General features: G+C 42.2%; 1 protein-coding gene across 6 annotated transcripts in view; it reads right to left on the reverse strand.

The window, feature by feature from the left end:
- Positions 1 to 8271: 8271 nt before the first annotated feature.
- coa1 (cytochrome C oxidase assembly factor 1) overlaps positions 8272 to 15734 on the reverse strand; it is an 89467-nt gene continuing 82004 nt past the window's right edge. For all 6 annotated transcript variants that reach the window (XM_078538584.1, XM_078538583.1, XM_078538580.1 and 3 more), the window contains 4 exons: positions 13256 to 13368; positions 11572 to 11723; positions 11166 to 11242; positions 8272 to 8452 (listed from right to left, as the gene is read on the reverse strand). In XM_078538584.1, the coding sequence (XP_078394710.1) occupies positions 8362 to 8452; positions 11166 to 11242; positions 11572 to 11723; positions 13256 to 13349 (414 nt within the window). In that variant the 5' untranslated portion in view covers positions 13350 to 13368 and the 3' untranslated portion in view covers positions 8272 to 8361. The remainder of the gene's footprint in view (positions 8453 to 11165; positions 11243 to 11571; positions 11724 to 13255; positions 13369 to 15734) is intronic.

Below are 15734 nucleotides of genomic sequence, written 5' to 3' on the forward strand. Positions count from 1 at the left end.
TAACATGTCCCATCTTGTGTGACATTGTCACATGAGAGGGACATGTTAATTTTTTTATTTTTCTATTTTTAAAATTTCAAACACTGTCAGCGCTCTCTCTGAGGCAGCACTTCGTCTCAGGGAGATTGCACTCTTTCGCGCGCATCCGTTGACCAGAGATGCTTCAGTCATCAGCTGGCCCCTTAGAGCCGTATATAGTCCCCATGTGCGAAAGAGCGCGCTCTGACAGTTGGGGAATCCCTCCCCCCTCGCACAGGAAGCGCATAGCGCTTCTCATTGGGTGTCACGCTGGGCGGGCCTTAAATGGCTCGTCCACTTAAAATGACGGCGGGGCCCGTTTCGGCGGTGGCGATTGGCTGCCCGCTTGCCGTCAAGCCAGTGGGGCCCGCCCGTCCATCAAGGGCAAAATTCTGCCTGTCACTACAAAGCCCACCCCACTCACTTCTGTGCCAGGCCTCCATCGCTAGCTGCTGGTCCAGGGCATCCTGCAGTCCCAGTTGTGGCCACTGCTCCTGGTGGCACAACTAGGACCGAAGAGCTTCCGGCCTCTGATTAACCGGCAGCTCTTGGAGGCGCGCTCCTTCCAACAGCAGGCAAACTGCCTGTTTATCAGGGCTCCTGAAATGGCCACAGCAGGATTGACATTTCTGGCCAGTGAACAGGACCACTGCTGTAGTCATTGGATTCAGCCCCTTTTTTTCATAACTGTAGCTATGTCACTGTCAACTAGGCAATCTCTAGAAATTAGCTTTACTGATGAAAGTAACTTCAACTCTTCAAAAGCATTATCATTTGTTCCTAGTAGGGTGTCAGTACATGGCACAAGACAAGATCTATCCTTACATCAAACTGACTTGAAAACATAGTCTTCACATGATTCTTTTATTGAAATTGTTGGGTGAACACATTTTTTATGTAATCACTTGAGCTTAACTTCCACCAATCTACTTTTTTGATTGAAATGAAAACAGAAAATGCTGGAAAAATCTCTGCAAGTTAGGCAGCATCTATGTGGAGAGAGAAACAAAAGTAACATTTCAGATCTGTGGCCTTTCATCAGAACTGGGAAAAGTTAGAGATGCAATAGGTTGTGAGCAAGAGGTGGGAGGAACAAGGATAAAAGTCTTTGATAGGGTGAAAGTCTCGAGAGATTGAATGACAACACAAAATTAAAGCACATGGAATTGGGATAATATATTTGAATGGATTGAGAATTGGTTAGCTGGCAGGAAACAGGGAGTAGGAATAAATGGTCTTTTTCAGAATGGCAGGCAGTGACTAGAGGGGTACAGCAGAGATCAGTGCTTTGGCCCCAGCTATTCACAATATATATCAACGATTTGGATGAGGGAACCAAATGTAATATTTCTAAGTTTGCTGACGACACAAAACTAGGTGGGAATGTGAGTGGTGAGGAGGATGTTAAGAGGCTTCAAGGCGATTTAGACAATTTGAGTGTGTGGGCAAATGGCAAATACATGGTAGATACAGTGTAATGTGGATAAGTGTGAAGTTATCCACTTTGGTAGGAAAAACAGAATGGCAGGATATTATTTAAATGGTGATAGATTGGGAAATATTGACCTACAAAGGGACCTGGGTGTCCTTGTACACCAATCACTGAAAGCAAGCATGCAGTTGCAGCAAGTAGTTAAGAAAGCAAATGGTCTGCTGGCCTTCATTGCGAGAGGACTTGAGTACAGGAGCAAGAATGTCTTACTGCAGCTCTGCAGGGCCTTGGTGAGACCACACCTGGTGCATTGTGTGCAGTTTTGGACTCCTTACCTAAGAAAGGATATACTTGTGATAGAGGAGTGCAGCGAAGATTCACCAGACTGATTCCTGGGATGGCAGGGTTGTCGTATGAGAAGAGATTGGGCCGACTAGGTCTGAATTCACGGGAGATTAGAAGAATGAGAGGAGATCTCACTGAAATATATAAAATTCTGTCAGGGATGGACAGACCAGATGCAGGGATAATGTTTCCTCTGGGTGGGTGGGGGGGTGTCTAGAACGAGGGGTCTCAATATCAGGATACAGGGTAGGCCATTTTTTTATTCATTCACAGAATTGGGCTTTGCTGGCAGCATCAGCATTTATTGTCCATCCCTAGTTGCCCTTGAGAAGGTGGTGATGAGCTGCTTTCTTGAGCTGCTGCAGTCCATGTAGTGTAGGTGCACCCACAATACTGTTAAGAAGGGAATTCTAGGATTTTGACCCAGTGACACGGAGGAAAGGGCGATACATTTCCAAGTCGGGATGGTGAGTGACTGAGAGGAGAAATTCCAGGTGGTGGTGTTCCCATCTGCCTGCTTGTCCTTCTAGATGGTAGTTGCCGTGGGTTTGGGAGGTGATGTCTAAGGAGCCTTGGTGAATTCCTGCAGTGTATCTTGTAGATACTTCTGCTACTGTGCGTCGGTGGCGGAGGGAGTGAACGATTGTGGATGTGGTGCCAATCAAGCGGGCTGCTTTGTCCTGGACGGTGTCAAGCTTTTTGAGTGTTGTGGGAGCTGCATCCATCCAAGCAAGTGGGAGTATTCCATCACACTCTTGACTTGTGCCTTGTAGATGGTGGACAGGTTTTGGGGAGTCAGGAGGTGAGTTATTTGCTGCAGAATTCCTAGCCTCTGATCTGCTCCAGTAGCCACAGTATTTATATGACTTCAGTTTCTGGACAATGGTAACCCCCCCAGGATGTTGATAGTGGAGGATTCAGTGACAGTAATGCCATTGAGCATCAAGGGGCAATGGTTGGATTCTCTCTTGTTGGACATGATCATTGCCTGGCAATTGTATGGCACGAATGCCGTTTGTCAGCCCAAGCCTGGATGTTGTCCAGATCTTGCTGCATTTGGACATGGACTGCTTCAGTTCTGAGGAGTTGTGAATGGTGCTGAACATTGTACGAGCATCAGTGAACATTCCCACTTCTGACCTTATGATGGAAGGTCATTGATGAAGCAGTTAAATATGGTTGGGTCCAGGACACTGCCCTGAGGAACTCCTGCAGTGATGCCCTGGAGCTGAGATGACAGACCTCCAACAACAACAACCATCTTCCTTTGTGCTAGTTATGACTCCGACTAGTGAAGAGTTTTCCCCCTGTTTTCCACTGATTTCAGTTTTGCTAGGGCTCCTTGATGCCACACTCGATCAAATGCAGCTTTGATGTCAAGGGTAGTCACCCTCACCTCACCTCGGGAGTTCATCTCTTTTGTCCATGTTTGAACCAAGGCTGTAATGAGGTCAGGAGCTGAATGACCCTGGTGGAAAACAAACTGAGAGTCACTGAGCAGGTTACTGCTAAGCAAGAGCTGCTTGATAGCACTGCTGATGACCACTTCCATTACTTTACTGATGATTGAAAGTAGACTGATGGGGTAGTAATTGGCTGAGTTAGAGATGTCCTGCTTTTTGTGTACAGGACATTCCTGGGCAATTTTTCACATAGCCGGGTAGATGCCAATGTTGTATCTGTACTGGAACAGCTTGGCTAGGGATGCGGAAAGTTCTGGAGCACAAGTATTCAGTACTATTGCCGGAATATTGTCAGGGTCCATAGCCTTTGCACAATCCAGTGCTTTCAGCCGTTTCTTGATGTCATGTGGAGTGAATTGAATTGGCTGAAGGCTGGCATCTATGATGCTGGTGACCTCCGGAGGAGGCCAAGATTCATCATCCACTCGGCACTTCTGGCTGAAAATTGTAGCGAAATCTTCATCCTTATCTTTTGCACTGATGTGCTGGGCTCCCCCATCATATTTCACTGGACATATTAATTTCAAAGGTTATTCCAAATGTACATTAACTTCTTAATTTCTGGTAGCTGTTTATAACAAAAATTCAGCTTGATCAATATACTTAAGCAATTGTGATATTTTCCTGCATCTCCATTAAAGCCATTAAAGAGGACAGGGATATTTATGGCTCGCCCTCCTCCAGTGAGTTGTTTAATTGTCCACCACCATTCACAACTGGATGTGGCAGGACTGCAGAGCTTAGATCTGATCCATTGGTGGCAGGATCGCTTAGCTCTCTCTATCACTGCTGCTTATGCTGTTTGGCATGCAAGTAATCCTGAGCTGTAGCTTCACCAGGTTGACACCTCATTTTTAGGTATGCCTGGTGCTGCTCCTGGCATGACCTCCTGTACTCTTCATTGAACCAGGGTTGCTCTCCTGGCTTGATGGTAATGGTAGAATGGTGGATATGACAGGCCATGAGATTACAGATTGTGCTTGAGTACAATTCTGCTGCTGCTGATGGCCCACAGCGCCTCATGAATGCCCAAACTTGAGTTGCTAGATCTGTTCGAAATCTATCCCATTTACCATGGTGGTAGTGCCACACAACGCAATGGAGGAATCGTCAATGTGAAGGCAGGACTTTGTCTCCACAATGACTGTGCGGTGGTCACTGCTACCAATACTGTCATGGACAGATGCACCTGCAGCAGGCAGGTTGGTGAGGGTGAGTATGTTTTTCCCTCTTGTTGGTTTCCTCACCACCTGCCACAGACCCAGTCTAGCAGCTATGTCATTTAGGACTTGGCCAGCTCGGTCAGTAGTGAGTGCTACCGAGTCACTCTTGATGATGGACATCGAAGTCCCAGAGCAACTTCTGCGCACTTGCCACCCTCAGTGCTTCCTCCAAGTGGTGTTCAATTGAGGGAGGGCGGTACGTGGGGATCAGCAGGGGATTTGGAGGTTTCCTTGCTCATGTTTGGCCTGATGCCAGGAGACTTCATGGGGTCTGGAGTCAATGTTGAGGATTCTTAGGGCAACTGTATACCACTGTGTTGCCATCTCTCCTGGGTCTGTCCTGCCAGTGGGATATAACATACCCAGAGATGGTGATGGTGGAGTCTGGGACATTATCTGTAAGATATGATTCCATGAGAATGACTATGTCAGGCTGTTGCTTCACTAGTCTGTGAGACAACTCTCCCAATTTTGGCACTAGACCCCAGACGTTAGTAAGAACTGTACAGTCTTCTATTATCGTTTCCAGTTGATCTGTCTGGTTTCATTCCTTTTTTGATATAATCGAGGGCATTTAAGAGTCAGCCACATTGCTGTGGGGTTGGAGTCACATGTAGCCTAGCGTGGGTAAGGACGACAGATTTCTTAGATGGGTTTTTACAATAATGGTTTTATGGTTATCATTAGACTTTTAATTCCAGATTTTTATTTAATTCAAATTCCACCATCTGCCATGGCGGGATTCAAACCCTGGTGCCCAGAGCACTATCTATTGGTAATCCAGTGACAATACCACTACACCATTTAGGACTGAGATGAGGAGAAACTTCTTCACTCAGAGGGTGGCGAACCTGTGGAATTCTCTACCACAGAGGGCTGTGGAGGTCAAGTCACTGAATATATTTAAGGAGGAAATAGTTAGATTTCTAGGCTCTAAAGGCATCAAGGGGTATGGGGAGAATGCAGGAGTATGGCGTTGAGATAGAAGATCAGCCATGATCATATTGAATTGCGGAGCAGGCTCGAAGGGCTGAATGACCTACACTCCTGCTTCTATTTTTCTACGTTTCTATGACAGAAAAGTTAGTCTTCAAGAGCCAAAAGGAATGGTGAGAAGGCAAGAAAATAAACAAAGAAATAAAGCATCTGCCTACAGCAGGTGCTGCTGCTGACTGAAAAAAAATAAAACCGGCAAAGGAAATTAAACAAAGCGGGGACAGAATTTAAAGTCTAAAATAGTTGAATGCGATGTTGAGTCCAGAAGTCTGTCAAGTGCCTATGGAAAGACAAAGTGCTGTTCCTCAAGCTTATGTTGAGCTTCACAGCACAGTGCAGTAGGCCAAGGACAGAGATGTCAGTATGATAACAAGGTTGAGAATTAAAATGACAGGCCCACTGGAAGCTCAGGATCATGATTGTAGACTGAGCGAAGGTGTTCCACAGAATAGTCATTCAATCTGCATTTGGTCTCCCCAGTGTAGAGGAAACCACATTGTGAGCAGCGAATACAGTAGACTAGTTTAAAAGGAGGATAAGTAAATCACTGCTTCACTTGGAAGGAGTGTTTGGGAACCTTGGATGGTGACGAGAGACGATGTAAAAGGGCAGGTGTTACATCTCCTGCGTTTGCATGGAAAGGTGCTGTGGGGAGGGAAGGGGTATTGGGGGTGACTGAGGAGTTGTTCAGGATATCATGGAGGGAACGGTGCCTTTGGAATGCTGAAGGGGATGGGGGGGGGGTAGGGAAAATGTGTTTGGTGGTGGCGGCATAATGCTGAAGGTGGCAGAAATGGCGGAAAATGATCCGTTCAATATGGAGGCTGGCAGGATTGAAGGTGAGGACAAGAAAAACCCTACCATGGGTCAGGAGAGAGAGGAAGGGGTGGGCCCTGTCAACCCTGGTCGTTGGGAGGGGGTGGGTGGGAGGGTAGAGACACTCATTGGTTGAGGAAAAAAGTTATCTCAGAAGCTCATCTCACTGCTGTGCAGGGTTACATGATCAGAACAGATGAAATGGAAATGGAGGAACTGGGACAATGAAATGGAGTCCTTAGAGTGTAGGTTGTAAGGAAGTGTAGACGAGGTAGCTGTGGGAGTCAGTGGCCTTATAATCAATATTAACTGATACCCTTTCGCCAGATTTGGAGATAGAGAAGTCAAGGAAGGCAAAAGAAGAGTTGGTGATGAACCATGTGAAGGTGAGAGATGGGTGGAAATTGGGATCAAAGTTTCTGCTCATTTTGTCATTTTCTATCATTCAATCTCTCCTGTCTTCCACCCTATCAGGGGCCTTTTTGTTCTTGTTCCACTCACTCCTTGCTCAAAATTATTACAGCTCTAACTGTTCCCAGTTCTGCTGAAAGGTCACAGGATTAAAACATTAACTCTGTTTCTCTTTCTACATAGATTCTGTCTAACCTACTGAGCTTTTATCCAGAAATTTTCCATTTTTATTTCAGATTTCCATCATCCATAGTATTAGGAATTAGAAATAGTTTTAAGTAAGTTATATGTGTATTTGTGTGTGTTAAGAATAAGCTATAGGTTTAATTTTAATTTATTATTTTTATTTGTATGGATCTTAGTTTTGCTTTAGAGTGGGGCCAGCAGGTCTGGAGCTTTGTTACCTGCATTTTAATGAGGTTTTATGACTCTTGAAGTGGAGAGTTGTATTACCAAGGGGGTTAGTGGTTTATGGAAGTTAAAACAAAGTAGAAAAATACTGTGCTGTTGCCTAGCAACAGGGGACCTACAGAGACACAGGGTGAAACAGGAAAGCAGTTTGAGTTCAGATGGAAGAGGTACCAGGAGAAGTAGGACACAGGAAGAGGAACTGCAGGGAGCAGATTCCAAAGAGCAAAGAAGAAAGTCCCAAAACAAGGGAGTGGTACAGAAAAAGGTCCCAAGAGCACAGTTAAGTCAAAGGACAAGGACAGGAATCTGGAACAGCGCCTGTTCCGTGAAGCTAAAGTAAGGAGCAGCTAAAGTAAGGAGCAGAGGAATGGGCTCCGAATTAAAGAGAGAAAACTGCAGGGAGCAGAATGAAGGCAAAGTGGGCTTGCGGGAAGCCAGAAGATCTGAGGAGACAGTCAAATGTGGGTGACTCCTTACTATAGACCTGTGAAGCAGTGGTGTCCTGCTTAGAACAGCCGAATACCTGAGAGTGTATGTGGATAGTGAAGCCTGAATGTATGTAGAGATCCAGAGGAGAAGAACATCTAAAGGAGAGTTCAAACCTTTGGAGCTGGATCCTTGTTGAAGACGTCCAAGTGAAAGCGTCATTTGGGAGAAGATTCCAAAGCGAGTACTTCAAGCATTGAGATTGGAAACCCTCAGGAGAAAGATGAAGTTCAGTGAGACCGGGTGGCTCACAGTGTGACAAGTGCCTGGGGGAAATTGATAAGAACTCCATAGCATCTGCTTTGGGTGGCATCTGTCATTTGGTTTCAGAGTGTGGGGTGTCCAACCACAGGTCGCCTATTGGTTTACATTGATTGTATACTTATTGTGAACATTAGAGTATAACATAGATTTTGTAACTTGGGTTATCTTTATGAACCTCTATATATCTGTAAAGGTATAGTTGTGGGTGAAGGAGTAGTGTAATATCGTTCATCTGTTCTTGTTTAATAAATGTTTTATTCTTTTGTTAAAAATTCATCAGCAGACTCTGTTCAGTAGCCACCCTCCACGTTTAAAATAAAGTTAGAATACATCAAGCCAGGTTCTATCCTGGGACCTTTCTTGTCCAGAAGCAACATCAACTGGGATCATAACAACGCAACTCTGCTTTTCATTCACTTTTTTAATTGGCTGTGTTTTTTTTAAAATAGCATCAGAAATTGAATTGCATCTTGAAGAATGTAGTTTTGCACGTGTATTAACATTGGCAGTCTTCATCCTTGGTCGAGGGGTAAACTGAAACTTGTCGGCCATCCAGCAACTGCAACACAGCTTCTCGTAGAAACCATCTTAACAAAAAACAAGAAAGTAATTAATTGGCAATTCTTCAACAAAATTCCTAAAATTTTAACTTCTCATAAGCATGAGTTTTGTTCGGTCACAGGACCAGCGATGCTGCCCATCCTCAGGTACCTCATCCAAGTGGCTATTCTTTCTGAATGAGTGAATGTGCATCATTAGGTCACTCATCCAAGGAGGGCAATCACAGCCATGCTCAACTCTGTGCTCACCCGACATCACACATAAACATTTTCCAATGAGAGTCATTGAATAGAGATAAGGAGTAGGTATCTGATTAACTTTTCCCTTCCCTATCCAGGAGCTCTGAATTTAAAACTGCCTTGGCTGAAATCAGCTAATGCAGTAGACAAGGGATCAAATCTCAGACGTCTAACTTAGTTTCACACAATGCAGTGTTGAGAAAAATAGTCATTGACTGAAATTAAACGCTACTTTAAAATAATGTTTTGAAAAAAAATCTTTGCAAGACTAGAATTAAAATATGGATAAGCAAAACAAAATGTTTGCATACATTTTTTTTCCAAGGCATGTCAAAGCACAGATAACATCCAACAAGCCAGCAACGCAATCCCTAAAGCCCTTCATATGTGTGGTCAAAAATAATTTGCTTTGCACACAGGATTTTTAAAAATATTCAGATGAAATAGCAAGCCATTTAGTTCAACACACATTTACACACTTTAGCCAATATAAAAAAAATTCTGATAGTTTGTACAACATCTAGTTTAATTAAGCCATCTATATAACAATGAAAACAAAAATTTGACCAGAAATGTTTTAGACATTTGACAGTGAAATCTAAAGCACATTTTGTGTTTTAAAACACATGATGTGTTTTATTCTTCTCAAGAGCATTTTATTCCTCAACCTACTTTGAAATCTCAGTCAAATCTCATTTAACCAAATCTCTATGGCACCTAAATTAATCCCTACTACATATGAACATATGAATCAGAAGCAGGAGGAGGCCACTCACCCCCTTGAGCCTGCTCCACTCTTCACCATTCATGGCTGATCTGATTGTAATCTCCCGCCCACCCCTGATAACCTTTCACCCTCTTGTTTATCAAGAATCTACCTAGCTCTGCCTTAAAAACATTCAAAGATTCTACTTCCACCGCCTTTTGAGGAAGAGTTGCAAAGACTCACGACCCTCAGAGAAAAGAATTTCTCCTCATCTGTCTTAAATGGGCAACCCCTTATTTTTAAACAGTGACTTCTGGATTCCCCAAAAGAGGAAACATCCTCTTCACATCCACGTTGTCAAAACCCCTCAGGATCGTAAAATTTTCAATCAAGTTGCTTCTTACTCTTCTAAACTCCAGCGGATACAAGCCTAGCCTGTCCAACCTTTCCTCAGCAGACAACACACTCATTCCTGGTATTAGTTAAGTAAACCTTCTCGGAATGGCTTCTAATGAATTTATATCCTTCCTTAAATAAGGAGACCAATACTGTACACAGTTTTCCAGATGTGGTCTCACCAATGCCCTGTACAACTGAAGCATAACCTCCCTACTTTTGTATTCAGTTCCCCACACAATATATGATAACATTCTAGTAGCTTTCCTAATTACTTGCTGTACCTGCATACTAGCCTTTTGAAATTCATGCACGAGGACACCCAGATCCTTCTGAATCTCAGAGCTCTGCAATCTTTCACCATTTAGATAATATGCTTAATTTTTATTCTTCCTGCCAAAATGAGCTATTTCACACTTTCCCACATTATACACAATTTGCCAGGTTTTTGCCCACTCAACCCATCTATATCCCTTTGTAGCCTCCTTATGCCCTCTTCACAATTTACTTTCCTATCTATTTTTGTGTCATCAGCAAATTTAGCAACCATTCCTTCAGTTACTTCATCCAAATCATTTATATAAATTGTAAAAAGTTGAGGCCCCAGCACTGATCCCTGTGGTACTCCACTCATTACATCCTGCCAATCAGAAAATGACCATTTATACTGAATACTTCTAATGACTGGTCTTTATTATAAGCAATATGTTTTCTTTTCCTCAATCTATCATATCACAGGATTCCACAATTATTTAGTGCCTCTCACACACTGGGTTGTTGCCCTGCTGTGATTGTTTTTGATACAGAAGTCAGATTTACTAGAGACAATCTTCTAGTGGTTTTATTCTAATACCAACAATGGCTGTTTAAAATTATGCTGCCTTCTCTTGATGCCTTTCAAGCTGTTTCTCTACTTCCTTAAAAATTTTCAAGCATAAGGAAACAAAATAGCATAGGAGGCAACATAAATCACAGCCCATAGTTACACAGAGATATACTTCTGCAGAGCTCCATCAACCCTTCTCTCACCATGGCAGTGTAAAGAAAAAGTTTAACTCAGGTTCTCCACTCACACTGTGCCAAGCGGAGTAGAAGTGTCCTAAATTCCTTATCATTAAGATTAAATAATTCTATTAACTGACACACTTCTTGGCTATAGTCAGTATCTTCCTTCCCTGAAATGAAGCACTTATGTCTTCTAGGGCAATCTGAGATAGCCTAGATAACGCAATATGTACAAATATGGGTTGAAGCCAATGTCTAAAGTGTTCTCTTCCTGATCTGTTCATAATCATAACTCTTGTAAATAGAACAAAAATGAATGCATATTTGTAACATCAAAGTGATTTTCAAAAGACGTTCAGCATTCAATTAGTTGGTTACAAGCATTTAGGTTACCTCTTTTGTACACTGTCTCTAACAGAATAGGTGTGGAGATATCCAGCTGATTTTGTTCCACATACTGGGATTTTGATCTGCAAACCAATAGTACAGAATTGTTTAATAGATTAAGTTTATCTGGATTCAAGAGACTGGCACACATTTATTCTAATTATATGTCCCCAATTATACATCCACTCACATCCCCATTCATGATTTAAAGGGAATGTGTATCCCCTAATGTAACATCATCACAGGGAAACTCCAAGTAAGGTGAAAGTTTAAAATCAAGGTATATGAAAACAACAGTGTATGCATGGAAGCAAAAATATTGCCTCATGGAATTTCTGCTTCACATATAAAGAACCTATAATTCAAGTGCAAAAACAGAGCTTAGGAAAGAAATAATAACTGAATACTGTACCCTTGCACTTATTCCATCCACACGATTGTTCCTGTCTGTGAGTTTGATATTTCGGACCTGCAGTGGTGGAGCTCCCAGGGCTTCTAGTGCTGTGTCATTTTTGTTGAGTTCTTCAATTGCCAACTTGTAGTATTCTGATTTGGCAAAATTTTCTATAAAACCAATTATTCACAAGTGAGATCTGCACCAAATCCACAATCTAGTTCAGTATTAGACTGTATATAGGCCTGGTCGAGCAACAAAATCTTTCTGGAAATCGAATCTACTCAGATACTGACATTAAGAGATGATGGTGAATTTTGAGGAAAGTGGGCAAGGGGAGCTGAGGTAGAGTTGAAATTACCAAGTTTCATGATTCAGTCCATGAAATAAAGGAAGGAAGGATTTCTTGGAGAAGAACTCAGGTACTTGGGTGAAGTAGACAACAAGGAAAACTAAGAAGGGAAAAACAAAGCACGGCATTCTAAACAGGTGTTGGAGGAATAGGGAAAAAGGCGAAGGGGTGAGTTGCCAATAAGGAACAACCACTGCCATGATTTAAATGGCCATTCAATAAAAGAGAAAGCACAGCAATCTTTGAGCCAAGTAAATGCCAGAATATCAATATACTCATCCACAAGAAGTGCTATCTGAACAGAAGTAGGCCATTCAAACCTTTGAGCCTGTTCCACTATTCAATTAAATCATTGCTAATCTTTATCTCAATTCTAATCACCTACTATTGTTCCATATCTCCTGTGATTCCCTTACCTAACAAATAGCTACCGATTTCAGTCTTAAAAATTCCTATTGACCCAGCATCCACAGTCTTTTGTTGGAGTTTCAGATTTCCAGTACCCTTTGTGTGAAGAAGTGCTTCCTGACTTTACGTCTGAATGCCTAGCTCTGATTTTAATATTGTTCTGGATTGCCCTACCAGTTTGCAAGTGACAGCCATTTTGGAGTAGAATGCAGAGTGGAGGATGAGTTTTGAACTGTTGACAGAGGCTAGGATGAACGGCAAGGGAAGGAAATTGGTGAGCTTAGTTCCAATAGTACCACCACATTCCATCATATAGAAGTCCGATATGGTGTTGTATTGTCCAGTAACAAACAAAAAGTGGCAGGGGATGTTTCAGATACATATGGATTTTTCAGTCTTCAGGCAAAATCTTCAGTTTTTACACACCCTGATTCGAAGGGCCTTACAAGAGCATTAATTCTCCATCTAATCAACTCTGTTAGGAAGCCACCTAACTTCAACATGGCAACACAACTGAGGGCAGTATTTGATTATCTGGGAAAATTATGAATCTGAACTTGCATTCTATCACTCTGCAATACACCATCATGCACCCAAACATGTGGTGTGACTTGAGACAAATCAGTAAAACAGTAAAAATTCTGGGCTTTAACCAGGAAATATCTGTTCTCAGTGACACAACAAATACAAATGTTCGCAGGGAGGACATTACTACAACCATAGCATCACAACAGGCTGAAAAAAATAAGTTTGGTTTCTAACCAGTTTAAGAATTTCCCTTCTTTACAAACTATTTTTGAAAGTGGCTTCAAGTGATTCAGTCTACTGATAGTGCATGTGGAGTGTGTGATATTTGTCTACTGGATGCCTACAGCATGTCAGTGGGGAAAAAGGTCTTGGAAGCAGAAAAAGCTTTACCAGGTTGTGTTTGTGTGTACTCACGCTGCATAAGGTAATACATAACCGCGCATCCTCCTCCAGACACTATTCCCAAGTATATAGCCATCTGTTGTAAAGCACGTGTTGAAACTGGCATCCTCCAAGAGTTGCAAAGCCTAATAAAAAGAGAATAATATTCAAATAAACTACGGTTTCAGATATCTTTGTAATCTCATATTTGTGCTAATATAAAGAAATCCTGGATATCGGAAATAAAAATAGAAAGTTCTGGAAATAACAACAGGGCCTTCAGTAAAAGAAAGAAAAACAACAGGTTAATCTTTCAGGTCTGCATCCTACATCAAAATCAGAACTCTGCAGAAGAATCATATGAATTTATTTTTCTTTACGAGTTGCTGACAAATACACGTTGTGATTTCAGCATTTTTTGTTTTTATTTTCAGCTTGCTAAAGGTCCTTTCAGATTTAATAATATGGTGTTCCTCCACACATAAGCACGACTCTGGAATAAATTTATGGACATTATCCTGGATATCTTTATATCCAAAATTCTGTTACAGATCTTGTGGCAAAATCCTGGGACATGGACAGTTCAAACATTAAAACTGGTGCTTGATGGAAAGGAAGGAGGACCTAACATATGGACACACATACGTTTAAAGGTTTTTAATTTAAACAAAACATATATTTTAGAAACGAGTAAAGTGTCTGCCACATCAACAAAACAGGTCAATTTGAACAAGCTGTAAATGCATGTGTCATATTAAAATATGACTGTGCCCCATTCTGAATGAAAACTACTTTTAAAAGGGTGCTCCCTTCACTAGAAGTGCTTGGCAAATCTTTGTACTTAGTCTGGCCCAGCTATCCACTGTTTAAAGTCAATGAGCCATTTTATAACTTTCAGACATAAAAGTATAAATTTCCCTCCAATTAGCAGTAGAATATGACTAATGCCTAGGCTAAATCAACGTCCCTTCTGCACTATAAGGTGGACATAAACGGTCCCGTGGCATCAATCGAAGAACAACAGTGGGTTTCTGAAGTGTCATGGCCAACATCACTAAAACACTATTTGTGTCTAATTGGCTATTTATTGCATATTGTTTGTGGGGCCTTGCTGTGAAAAATTGGCCGCCAGGCTTTCCTATGTTACAATAGTGACTGCACTAAAAAAGCATTTTGATTGGTTGTAAAGCACTTTGGAACATCCCGAGATCATGAAAGGCATTGTATAAATGCAATACTTTCTTTCTCCTTCCTTTCTTTACCCATATGGCTCTGTTACTAAATGGGAGGACTGGTGACACAGTGGGTAGCATCCCTGCCTCTGAGCCAGAAGTTCTGGATTTGAGTCCCACTCCAGGACTTGATGGCCATGGGAGGTATGTTCATAGCGTGGCCAAACAGGTTGATTATCAACCATGCAAATCTTTCAATACGCCTATGGAAGGTGGTAAAAGAGGGAGAGTTTCCTGGTCAGCCATACTTGATGCATAGTGGTGCCCCTCAAGCTATAGCCTCTGGCGACAGGTGGACGACATGTTTCTGGAAAAACTAGCTATGGAAACAGACATAAACACATGCTTTATCTAAGTCTAAATCTGATAATCTCCCAGGTATTTCGTCCTCATTTGCTATGCATTGTGGGCCATTGGAAAAGAGGGCAATTCAGTATATGGCCTCGAAAAGGCCAGTTAAAGAGTGTCTTTTTAACAGCAGCAGAGATTGCGAGATCTCTCAAGGGGTCAGCAACCTACTTTTGTCTCCATATCATTGCCCGACTCTACACCTGCCTCAGTTCATCTGCTGCTGAAATCCTTGTCCATGCCTTTGTTACCTCTAGGCTTGACTATTCTAATAAAATCCTGGCTACTCTCCCATATCTACCCTACCTGTGATCATTCAAAACTTTACTGTCTGTGTGCAAGCTTGGACCAAAACCAGTTAATGCATCAGCCCTGTGCTCGCTGATCTACACTGGCTCCCAAATAGGCAACGCCACCATTTTTAAATTCTCACCCTGGTTTTCAAATCCCTACTTGGTCTCACCCCTCCCTATCGCTGTAATCTTCGGCCCAATAACCCTCCAAGATATCTACACTTCTTTAGTTCTGGCCTCTTGAGCATCCTCAATGGTGGTTGTGCCTTCAGCTGCCCGGTCCTAAAATCTGGATTACGCTCCCTAAACTTCTCTGCCTCTCTACCTCACTCTCCCCCCTTAACAGACTCCTTAAAAACTACTTCTTTGACTAAGCTTTTGGTCATCTGCTCTATTATTTCCTTATCTGGTTTGGTGCCCTATTTTTATAATGCCATCTGAAGCGTTTTGGGACATTTTATGTCATTAAAGGTGCTATATAAATATCAGTTGTTGTTACTGTTGAAAGATTCAGTCGTAAAGACAGTCACAGTAGTTGCATCATTAGAGATCCTGTCAGGAAAGTAGTTTTTTACCTAGAACATGCAGTTCCCTTTGCTCTGAAAAGGAGAATGAGGAGGTGGAAGAGGTGAGATTGCT

The sequence above is a fragment of the Cetorhinus maximus genome, chromosome 3 (genome assembly GCF_964194155.1).
Source record: "Cetorhinus maximus chromosome 3, sCetMax3.hap1.1, whole genome shotgun sequence".
NCBI lineage: Eukaryota > Metazoa > Chordata > Chondrichthyes > Lamniformes > Cetorhinidae > Cetorhinus > Cetorhinus maximus.